At 42.2% G+C, this 12,757-nt stretch overlaps 1 protein-coding gene across 1 annotated transcript in view; it reads right to left on the bottom strand.

Moving 5' to 3' along the window:
- Positions 1-12,757, bottom strand: part of PDIA5 (protein disulfide isomerase family A member 5) — a 102,967-nt gene that overhangs the window by 50,474 nt on the left and 39,736 nt on the right. The window contains exons 8-11 of the mRNA XM_082312218.1: positions 10,941-11,008; positions 6,207-6,298; positions 6,031-6,102; positions 1,362-1,498 (exon numbers count right to left, since the gene is read on the bottom strand). Coding sequence (XP_082168344.1) covers positions 1,362-1,498; positions 6,031-6,102; positions 6,207-6,298; positions 10,941-11,008 — 369 coding nt within the window. The remainder of the gene's footprint in view (positions 1-1,361; positions 1,499-6,030; positions 6,103-6,206; positions 6,299-10,940; positions 11,009-12,757) is intronic.

Raw genomic sequence — 12,757 nt, 5'->3', positions numbered from 1 at the left:
TCCCCAGGAGCAGCAGCCCGTGCTGTCGCTTGTACACCAGGGTGCATGGAAATCTGGGGGAAGGAAGGATTTGGGTAACAAAGGATAACTCCTGAGCAAACCAGGCTTCATCAGTTCTGCCACTTGTGCTTTGGTTTTCAGACCAGGCGTTATCTCCGGTCCCACTTTCATTAGTACAAATAATTCAGTGAATACAGCGACAAAACAGCAGCCAGTCACCTGCTTCAGCAGATCAAATCCCTAGACACTCCATCAGGCAAAGGAAATTCATTATGGTATGTTTTTCAAATGAGTCTTATGAGCAGACATTCAAAAAACGCATTTTGGAGCTAACTCCTGCTGGCTTAAAGGGAAGAAGGATTTCAGCCTCCATGCCAAGACCCTCTGTTGTTCAGCTGTGAGCACACAGCCTGCCTCCAGAGCCCTAACCTTCAAATCTCTACCCATGAAAATGAATATCTTGCCCAAGTGCAACTGCCAGCACGGCAGCAAGAGGAGACAGAAGCTGTATACCATCCAACGTAGCAGATTTGAGCCTGAACCTCCCATCACAGACACAAAGAATTGGTACAACCAGCTACATAGCTGAAACAACTTATATCCTAAGCGAATAAAGTGGTTAACGCGCTCTTCCACCCAACTGCGTACAGGAGGATGACATGGCTGGAAGAGCTTTCTGAAGGCAATACCTCTGGGCAGCCCACTGCATTTTATTGCTCACTGCATTTTATTGCTCAAGCTAAAACGTCAAGTCACGAAGAAAATCATCCCAATGTATTCTCAGTCAAACAGTAAGTAGTATCACTACCAGCTCTGCATCAGTTTTCAAAAGTCCTGGGGACTTTCTGAACTTAGATAAAGTTTTAGCATACTTCAGCACAATACGTAGTGACCGTCACCCCTCACATTGCCAGGGAACAAACTGCAGCAGAGGAGTGAAAATGCTCAAAATGACACATCAGCAACCATGAACAAGGACTCAGGAGCTCACGGTTCTCAAGTTGAGTTGCTCAATCAACCAGAATTCTGCTTTGAAAGCAAACACCACAGAAGACAAGCTGAAAATGGGAAATCATACTGTAAAATGATGAGTCCTCAGACTATTTAAGCATCATTACACTCTTCGGTTATGTTTTGACTCAGCCTACAAAGCGCCTCTTCCAGCAGCACGTCTCTGTCCTAAACTTGAAGTCAGCAACTTCACAAACATTTCATCCCTTGTGTATTTAACAATCATCACAAACAAGAAAAGCCTGGACTTTGAGTTTACGGCTCTGTGAAATCACCATTGGTTTTGTTAGCAAGCATTTGGCTCAGGGTACAGAATAGGGAAAAAAAAAAAAAAACAACACCCAACTCACATGGTGCATGGAACATCACTAGCACAGATGAATGATCTTTTATAAACTTGTCGAAGTCCTCATCAGTCAGGTGATAAACTACATTTTCTTCATCTGCCCAGGGAGTCTCCGGAGCCTGTGGCTGAGGTGCCTGTGGGCTACAAAAAAAAACAGACACAGCTGAAAAGCAGCTCTCTGGTGCTAAGCAGTCATTTTGGCAAGTCGGACCGCAAGGAACCACTTTGTGCAGATGTCCATATATGTATGACATACTAACCCTACTGAACAGCTTCCATAATTGTACCCACCCAGAACTCATAAGCACTGAAACTCAAGATAAAACTGGAGGAGCAATAAAAAAATCCACAAGAAGCTCATGAGGACAGATCAGCAATGGAAGGGGATGGAGCAAGGAGATAACCAGACTGCTTGGTTATTACATTATAGAAATCAGATGCATTTTCTGTTACTCTTTTACCCTCCTCAGCAGGATGCTCCCTTTCTCACAGCGTTCACACTCTGTAGTTCACAGGAGCTATTGCAAATGAAAGAAAAAAGTAGCGAGCAGAAACAGCCAATCTAACCTGTCACCCTGAATACTGACAGCATGATTAGGGCTGACAGAGAAAGAAGAGGTGCAGTGTTGGGACCATGAGCTAGCTACACAGACCATTTCCCCAGGAATATAAGGTTTTACCCTGACCAACCCTGTGACCTGAGAACGCATCGTTACGTCCTCACTCGGCAGTGGGCTTGTAGGCCTAATTCAGCAAAGCTACCCAACTGCACGCTTAACCTAAAAGATACTGAAGTCAGTAGAACATGTCACTTATGATTGCACATGAGTTTAACCATCGTTGTTGGATCAGAGCCAGAGAGACTCCTCAAAGACACAGTGGCAAATCTGGAAGCTGAACCCCAGCTCCTCCGGACCAGTTCAGTGCTCATCATCCCGCTGAACAATTGTTCTTGGCTTTTATTAATGTACATTAAAAAGAGAATTTGGCAGATGTGAACTAAACTATGCTAATTGACATTTTATTTATTAAAGCAGCGTTCACATAAAGGACACCCAAACATACGAACATTTGGAGACAGACTTTGAAGCTCTTTTATCCTTGCCAGTTGTAGTAATGAGTTCCAAATATCCCCCAAAATTCCCCAAATTCTTTCGCAAAGTACAGGTCTGGATGTGACCCCATCTCTGGTGAAAGCAGATTTACTATTTTTGATTAAAATGTATTATTGCATTAGCTGCCTGGAACAAGGAATGGCAAACAGATGATAACTCGTTTATCCTGCCTTGCTCATTTCTAGGCTGAAAGCCTAGTTTGATAAAAAAAGCAGCAGAGAGATACACAGATTCAGATAGCAAATTCTGTTGATTTAAGCAATGGGTATGATCCAAGAATATTAAGCAATCCATGCAAAACTGTGATGCACACCTCTCCTGCTGCTTATATGATAAATGAATCAAGAAACAAACATCAAAGCAAAGACTGGAGCTGCACTCAGCCAAGCAGCCAAGAGAGAAAAAGAGGCAGGTCTCCATCCACAAGAGTTTACTCTCTACAAGCTCAGCAGATAATCAGTTTGCCTGTTACCAAGCCTGTAAGAGAGCAATACTCTGCAGGTACGCTGGCAGAGTGAAGGCTTTCCAGAAAACACCATGGCACTTAATGACTTTAGAAGGGGAGTTGGGCTGAGTAGGCAGAGCATGATGAAGACGGACACAGTGGCTACAAAGCACTGGGAGAACGCAGTGTTTAGCAGGGCCTGGCATGACCTATTTCAGTAAGGAATTAGTAAAGCAGGGCACAGGATGTTTATTCAAATGGCCCAATTTAAAATGCTGTGCATGCTAATAAGCCTACACAGGAGCTGGTAAGAAGCACCTCAAGGCCTGGAGGAAGCAACAAGCAAAATCTAAAATGTCATTTAAAACTGAGACAAGGCACATCCAACGCCTGAAGACCAAAAATAGGATGACAGAAGTCTGGAAGAGTTATCAAGAGCTAATTCAATTAAGAACAGAGAACAAATTCTTGATTTAACTGAGTAGCTGGTGCTAAGGGAGGGCCCAAGAGGAGTCCATAAAAACAGCTTGACAAACTAAGCAGCTATTGAAGGCAGCAAGAAGCTCTCTGGCTTGCCTACCATCCAAGCTGATACAGCTGTGTATCAGATTTAAAAAAAAAAAAAAAAAAAGAAAGAATTGTGGTGTGTACAAGATAGCATCGCTCGTGTTAATAATGCTGTGTGTTGGAGTAAGGCTGTGTGATGGTTTCTTCTATTACCTCATTAAAACTTCTGAAACTCTGTAAGATAGTAGTCAGTGTCTATTAGGAAGATAAGAGAGGTTAAGTATCCATAAGACTGATGCATTAGCACACTTCAGCATAAGAAAGAAGCACCTTCAATAAGTAGTAAAAGAAAAGGTGTTGGAGCCCTCCAAACTAGCAGCTCTTGTTCTGAGAGGAAAGAACATGGAATACATCCTTTCAATAATTTAAATAATTCTAACCTTTATGAAGTTCTATCACACCCTCCTCAAAACATTAGCATAGATCAACCACTTTCAGCACTTTACCAGTAACATTTAGAGGGAAAAAACAGAGAAGGGGAGAGGGAAGAGGAAACAGTTGCTTTTCTGCAGTGTGTACCTAGTGTCCACGAAAAACAGGTCATTTCACACGGCTCAATGTCTGCTGGATTCTCTTTCAAGAATCTATGATGACAGCCCATGCACGCACAGTATAAAAACACATTGGCTTTCCTCGCCATGGCCTGCCACGTACACTCTGGTACTGCTGTGCCCCTGCTCTGGAGAGCAACCTCTTGCATCACAGCAACTTCCTGACACGATTTTAATATTATACTATTCTGAAATATAGCCTATACACCCTGCAGCTATCTAATTACACTCTTTGGCTTTCCTAAAGCCCTTGCCATACCATTTGACTACTTGTACTGCAGATTCCTCAGAGTAATATAATATTATGCATGTAGCAGATTTACCCCGTATATGGTTTTAATTGCAACACCAATTACTGGCAAAATTCAAGTACGCATAATTTCTCAACGTGGTTTCCTTAAAAGTTGTACTTATTATACAAAACAGGCGCAAGAAGGCTACTACTCAGATCATCTTTTGGGAAACTAACAAGCATGCACTAACACTTAGTGAGGACAAACAGATGTCTTTAGCTCCGGACTGGTGAAATATCAGCCAAAGCCCACAGTGGCTTGTTAGCAGAGATTATCATTGGAAAGAGCTTGCAGCTGTTCTGCTTTGCCTCCAGTAGCTGTGTTCACTTGCTGTCACAGCACTGATATAAAGGCACTGCATATTACACGGATTATCTGGATATTATGTGGGCACACAGGGGAAAAAAAAAAACCCACCTCAAACATCTAATGTTTCACATGTGGTAGCCAAGGGATAACCACATCCTTGCAAAATTGAAAACCATAATAAAGTGCAGGTGATGAAGTCATATCCTTGCTCCAAGGGCTGATCATCATCTCAGCATTGCTGGAGTTGCCATCTTGATCATTCATATCTGAAGGCTTAATGGACTAAATGAGGCTTAAAGACTATGGCTAAATTCCTCCTCTTTGATCCACCTGGCAGTACTCACCTGCAGTGTTTGTACCTCCTGATGCTAACAGGAACACTGCTGTCACTTCATTTGTGGGTGCCCAATCCTGAAGCACCTAGCCTACCACTGCTGAAGACCCTGGGCTGCCTGCAACCATATGCAGGTCCCCAGCATAGCCCCACTGGTACAGTAAAACACATTTATTCCGAGCCAATTTTGCTAAGCCATATTATCACAATAGTTTGCAACTGTCTGTTCCTTCCCATGCATTTGTTTCATTTTATTAGCTTAATTTCAAGATTATTTCCGTGGATGCAGCGAACAAGGGAGGGTTACAAAGATGACATAATGCCCTAGAGCCGGGGCTAACTGCTAACAGCACTTCTCCATCACCAGACTATCTCAGCTCTCTCCAGCTGCTCTATCACAGCTTCACTGACGATGTGCTGATTTGCACCAGCTGAAGAGCAACCATACATACACTCACACACTTCTGTCTGTCTCTCAACTGCTAGTTCCATAGGCTTATTCAGCCCCCAAAATATTTATAACTGCAAATAGCTCTCTTTAGGTAGAACAAGATGCTTTCAACACCACTTCGTGTCATGACAGGAAACACAGACTTTGACTAGCAATCTGGGGTGCCTTGATCTCCTGTTTGTCTCTGCAAGACACTCTAAAGGCTCGAGCTAAAGGCTGAAGAACCAATGGGAACTGCGCACTTGGTATATACATTTTTAATAAAACAACAAAGTCAGACCTTTTGCAAGGTATTAAGTTCAGGCACCCAAGATCACTGGAAATTTAAGCTGGCATTTTTAACAAAGCTGAGATCTGCGTATCTGCATTTATTTTGGTCCACAGACAGTCTCCTATTACAGATGAAATGCAATTGTAAAATGCAAGGCATGCATACTAAAAACCAAACATTAGGCAATCTGTACTAGTTTAGCCAATCTCAGCGGGGTAGTTTTCTTTGCTCTTCTGAGCAGAGGGAATGAGGGAGAGATGGCTGTTCCTAAACCATTACATTCTGTAAATAATGAAGAGTACATAGACGATGGAGTGCATGAAGTTCAATGCCTTACTTTTTCAGCCACTCTGCTATATCTGCCGCAGTAGCACCATAGTTCTCAAAGTGGAACAGGAACTTTCCTTTCCTGTTAAAGCAACAAAACAAGGTTTAGTCCTTGCCCTGGAAGATAAGAACATGCAATAATAGTTGAGCATATGATTTCTAAATTAGTAGCAAAACATAACTGACTCAAAATAGCAGATTGTAGGATATCCCCGAACATTGTATTCTTCCTTTATCCTTTCAAATTCAGCAGAGTAAACATTCATCCCCGCAAGAACCTGAAAAAACAGAGCATAATTGTATTGATTCTTACAATACAGCAGGAACATTACAACTTTTTTTTAAATAGCTAAGTAAAAACAACTAAGCTCTGTGCAGACTCTGATTTCATTCATACTGCTGTAAAGCAAGGGGATCTCTGTAAAAGCAGTGAAGTTTTTCTGACTTTATGCAAGGGAGAACAGAGCAATATTTGAGTCTAGTCCACAGAAAGCACACACCAATCAGCTTGTCACCTCCTCCTTGCTCTGGAAGTGTCTCCGTTTCTTTTTACGCACCCACTAACAGAAATACCTAAAGGGAATTCTCTCAATCGCACTACTCATGCTCTCTTTGCGTATTTGGGTTTTAAACTACAAGCCTAACTGGATTTTTTCTTCTTCTTCTGCAAGTACATGGCTCAGTTCAAATCCAAACATTACCTAGGACACAAGAAGTTCCACCCTCATCTCTCTGGTTTCCACTCCAGCCATGAATTTACAACCTCAGCTAACGTCCAGAAGCTCTAACCAACCAAGCACTGGTGTTATCTCAGTTCAAAAATGCACTTACTGAATGGCAAGGGGTAATCAGCATTATGTTGATGTGAAAGTAAAACGTGCCCTATTTCCATAAGTCCAGGAAATACCACATGGCACTTACAGGCTTTAAATGTGTTAAACTACCTGACTGGTAGGATACAACGAGAGTTAAGAGTTAACCTTGTCCTACAGATATGAAAAGAGGGGCACAAAAGTATAGTAACCTTCCAGACTAGCAAGTGAAACAAAAAGTCTCTCCTTCCCTTTCCTTACCTCTACCCCAACCCATACTGCACCTCCAGAACCCTTCACCCCGAGCTTCACACTCAGGGCTCCTACAACTTATCCCGTGCCCTGTCCAGTTGTTTTCCAGAAATTTCAGAAATTTCTGACCTGAAAATTTGAAGATGGGACTGATTCTGAATTTCTGTGGGTGTGGGATTCACATGGAGGTCATTCTGTGACCAAACCTTCAACCAGTGAGTTGCTGAGATGCCACTTCATGATTAACTTAGCTGAATGGCATTGATGGCTTAAATCATTTTAGCAGCAGGGTCTTAATCCACACCCCACACCCCCCACACTTTCCCCCTCCAAAACCAGGATTTTCTCCTTCCAGCTGAAATACCACATCAGAATTTAATACCAGGTTCCTGACTGCAGCAAACTGCACGGACCAACCAAATGTGCTCAGAGCCAGCATGAAATAAATCTTAAAGCAGAAAATCCTTGTTTGAAGGTCAACCTTTTCTAAGAATGTGCTGGAAAGTCACAAAAAGATATTTTGTTCTCTCTCCCCTATCCTGAGAAAGGATAAAGGAAAGCTAACTGAGAAGAGTACAGAAATGTGGTTATACTGAGTGGCCAAGTCTCTTACTTTGAATTTTCCCTATAGTTCCAACAACCAGATTGACTTAATTAACATGAGATTATCTAGACCCAATTCTCCCCTTCCCTTACCCTCTATGTCACCACTTAAGGGTGGGTAAACGCAACAGGATCAACACAGTGGTTGCTTTATAAAGTGAGAAGCAGGTTCAATAACTAACTCCTTCATAAACATCAGTCTACCAGGTTTCACATTTGCCGTGAAATTTCAGAGGACTTCCTAGGTTTTAAATGGGCTTTCCCAGCCATTTCAGATACTCTGCTACAATTTCACTGTGTCCACCCAGCCTGTGATGATTGATACAAGTCAGTAACTTGGATTCATTCTGGCATTCATACATCATATGAAGCATAATTAGCAAAAAGCCTACTACAATGGGATTCATTTTTAATGACAAAAGTAACAGCTTTAGCTGGCCTATAATGACAGAATTATGTAATATCAGGCTGTCGGGGACCATCAAAATACACCTACTACCCAAAGCCATATACCTAAGCTATACCTAAGCTGCTCCTGCCAGATGTTCAGCTAATTTGCTTTTAGCAAACGACTCAATGACCCTGACTTCAATTTAAGTCCATTACCTCTTGTAATAGCCACAGCCGACACTAAGATCAGTTTATTCCTTTCACCTCTGCAGTGACATTTGACATATTTCAACACTTATCTGCTCTCCACCAAGCTACCTATAACCTAAACCGACTCTGAACCTTTCCCAGCTGCCCATGTCTTCTGGGCTTCTGACCATCCCTGTTCTACTGCGACCCCTCCCGTGCTTCACAGTTTTCTTGACCGGATTGCTCCAAAACTGGTACCTCACAGCACTACTTGAAGCCTTCCTAGAGCCGAGTTTAATGAACAGATTAAACAAAGGCTTCCTTTATTTGATATCTGAAATAAGTGTAGGAACTTTCTGCTTCCGAAGTCTCATGATTTTTACCAAGAAAAGACTAGCACCAAAGGAGGCAAGCACTTAAGCATACGCTCAAGCCGGTCTTTACTGAGTAAAGCACTCTGGCACATCCATGAAGTCCATGGGCCTTAAGGAGATGCCAAAGTGCTTTGCTGACCACCAGTTCCTCCCTGCACTGGGGCCATAGTGCATTGGTGACAGTCACTCGCCAGAGCCCACCCTACCCACAAACCATGGGAATCTCTCATGCCAAGGATAAAATAAGCCATCCTCTTCTGATTTGAAGCCCCTTTTTTCCTTCTGCACTGGGCATAATGGAATTGCAAGATATAAGCCAAATATAACACTGAAAATGCCACCCTGCCTTCCTCTCAGTAACAGTACTGGGACAAGAAACCACCAGTCTCAAGAGAACACAGCAACCAGCGACAGGTACAGTTCACCTTTTCATTTTTATGACCTATTAAACAGGCAATACTGTACTTCATTTTCCTGCTATATAATAGCAATAATCGCTTTTGAGCCTGGCACATCCTGACAGCTAATGACAGGTCAGACTAAAAGGCCAAACCTTGAGCTCATCCAAACTAATCATAAACTTTCCAGCAAAGTCTGATCTGGGGGTCAACATCGCTCTAAGGTACCCACGGATAATTTACGATGAGTACAGCGCAGTTAACTTTAAAAATGGCAAACTGTGTACACATCCCACTCAGGAAGCTAGTTAGGTCAAATTTAGATGAACAGACTGATTTTTGTGAAAGACACGGGTGGCAGTGGCATAACGGGACTTTCCTCTGAACTGATCCTGCACTAAAAACACTGCAGTGCACAAAGCACCCCTGACCTGAGCTGCATCAAGCACAGGCACTGTCAGTCTCAGAGCTGTGCCACAGCCCTGTCACTCAGCTGTGCAGGATTAGCCCGGATCTACAGAAACCATTTCCAAGCGAGGAAGGAAATAATCAAACTAGAATAGATCTGAAGTTTAAATTCTCCAGTCTGAATTTAATAAAACGAGCTGCATGTGGACAAGGAAGGGATAATTGCAGGAGAACACAGCGCTCTGCAGCATGCCTTCTCTCTGGCACTGCCTCTGTAGGTGATTCTTTACATTCCTAATTCCTGCCCACCCCATGCCTCGCAATGTACCCACCGTGCAAGACGGGAGTGCCTTCCCAAAGACCGCGGTGCACACTCCACCGAGGGGAGAGGGCATTAGAGTGCTGCCTGGCTAGATGAAAACACTCTTGAAAATATCTTCAAGGGTTGTACTGTGTCCTACATAAATCTGAACAACTCCCACTCATTTCAGCCCTAAGCAACCAAGGATTTAGAGAAAATACTTCTGAAAAACAACTAGTTGCGAGAACATGGGGGAGTCTGACAGTACTCGGTGCTCATGAGCAGCAATGGCCAGAGCTGCCCTAGAGATGAACCGCAGTGCTTCATCTTTTCCTCATCACATGCTGTCCCTCCCGAGGAAATCTGTAAACTCAACAGTGAATAATCCAACAGGAAGGATCAGACCAAATCCAGCTAAAGCCGTGAAACAACAATACTATTTCTTTGTCACTCATGCATTATTGGTATCATATAAATTATACATTAAGCACTGCATAAAACCTTGACTTGAGAAGTGCCTTCAACTTGCTTAGAGAGATCAATACGCCTTATTAGTACAAATAGGTAACTAAATTATTGTGACTGCTGTTGATGGATTTTATTATGATCAAAACTTAATTTCATTTCCATCTGGTATGAATGCTAACTTTGTTGACAGAGCTATATTAAGACTATAAGATTTTATTAATGCGTATGCTTACTGGCTAAGAGGATGATCAGTAGCTAACATAAGGAAATCCCCCTCCCACAACACTGTGATTGTCCACTAAAAAAGTGGATTAATTATTACTGTAAGGGCATCCACCTTTGATCCCTCTATGAAACATCAGGCCAAAAACCTGATCAAACCTATTATGGCAAACATTTAATTATCTTTACCAACCTGAGCTCAACAAACCCACAAATTAGAAGCTAAACATAAAACTACATAGTATCAGAGCCCACTTTTCTGTGGCAAGAACTACACCAGAATTAAAGGGCAAGTGACTTAACACCTCATTCTCCAAAGGTTTAAGAATAAAAACCAAGAGAGAGAATCCTGAAGGGATCTGGAACAGTCATTAATTTCTGTTTTGTTTCTACTTGCTTAAAAATTCCCCACCTTGCTAAGTATTTGTGGTTTTAAATACTCAAAAAAATAAAGTGTTATAGGGATTTTTTAAATTTTATATAAATCTTATCTTCTCACTTACATATTTACCCTTCAGTTCTGTGGCTGCCTGCTGGTAAGATGGCATCATTCTCTTACAAACACCACACCCTGATAAAAAAGAAATTATGTAAGTAATACGCCAACAACTCTGTTCAGACTGTTCTACAGGATCTATGTTCCAAAGCATAAGAAACTATATTTTTTTATATACAAAAAATTTTAAAACAAAATTCCTTATCTATTTCACTAAATAATTATTAAATTATTAGTTTCTAAGGATGTTAGTTCTTGTTATATACAGCTATTTTTGCATGGTTTTCATGCTATTCATTTTCATACTCATTTCTCATCCCAATTTTGGGAAGAGTAACACCATCTTATATTCCTCAGGCTCTGAGCTGAGCCCAGAGGGGAACTTCAGATGAAACTCACATTTCAAAAGTCAATGGAAGATGTCATGCTTGCGAACTCAAAAAAAAAAAAAAAAAAAAAAAAAAAAAGCAGCTTTGTGCCTTTCTGGTCTTTAAGGGAAAGTACTTCAGATTCATCCCAGCTTAACAAGTCTTTTCATTTGAGTCACATTTCCTAAACACATTAAACAGACATCAAAAGGTAAACAGTGCTCTGTTAATTGAGAAGACGTAACTCAGAAGAAGCAAAAGCCCTTGTAAGATACAGTAACTTTATGTGCTGCAGAACAGACAAACAGCAAGTGAGGAAGACTACCAACGCATAGCTGGAGCGTGCTAAGAGCGTTTGAGCTGTGTGATGACGCTCTGGAGTGCTAAGCAGATCAGCACTAAATCACCTTGTAAGCAGCAGGTTTCACCCTTGCCAAGTAAACTACGTGCATGCACATTGGAAGGGGCGGGAGTGAAGACAGCACGAAAGAAAAGAAGCTGTGGCCAAGCACTTGAGACACTTTTTGTGGAAACTCTCGGGTCCATCATGGGACAGTAGTCACCATCTCTATTCTGGTGAAAAGACAAGAGTTTTGAAAATATCTTCCAGAAAGGAGGAACAGATTTTGAAGCCACTGGTTTAGGATCACATCAGCATGCCTGGGAAGAACATCCTTTAATCGGAGGCAAGAGAGCTCTCACTTCTGCGGTCTTTCCACCTTTGATCTCTCTGCTCAAATTGCCAGTGAGGTTGTTAAATTAGTGCTGGTCAAAATGACCATTTCTTGGTGGGCACGGACCACTCATTTGTGGCCCACTGAGGTCTTGCAGCTTCATGCAAACCACTGGACAGACATCAAAAGATACCAGTTGTTAACACCATCTTCTGGATCCTCTGTTTCTTCTCTCTTCAGCAGCCTCAGGCCTCAAACTACCCCAGCTATCAATCTCTCCCTCTCTCTCTCTCTCTCTCTCTCTTCCCCTCTCCAACCTCTTCCCGCTCCCTGGACTCCCTTCTGGAGCACAGGCACGTACCAGCCTCCTCCACCCAGCCACCACCCCTACAGTCTTCCCGTTTTGCCTCAAACTTGCTGCTCCCAAGCCCACTTCAGTACAACCTCTCCTGCCCACGCATTTCTGGGTTATACTGTTCAGGACATTGTCAAGTCGCATATATCCCTATACAGGCATAAAAAGGTAACCTCGAAAAACTCATTTTCTTCTGTTCTTTCTTCTTGTATTTTGACTCAAAAGCAGGGGCTTAATTAAACGCATATTAGTGTTTCCACTAGTTAACACCTCCATTTTTAAAGCCCTGTTTTCAATGACATTACAAACAGCTCCTTTTTGTTGCTCAATCCAGACCGTCTCCTGCAGGAGTCGTCTTCGACAGTTAACTACAAATAAATCTGAATGCCTATAAGTGTACCTAATTTTTCATATTTAGTGCTGTCTG

The sequence above is a fragment of the Platalea leucorodia genome, assembly GCF_965183815.1.
Source record: "Platalea leucorodia genome assembly, chromosome: 5".
Lineage (NCBI taxonomy): Eukaryota > Metazoa > Chordata > Aves > Pelecaniformes > Threskiornithidae > Platalea > Platalea leucorodia.
Note: the sequence above shows the minus strand (reverse complement) of the source record. Positions and strands in the feature narration are given on the sequence as shown.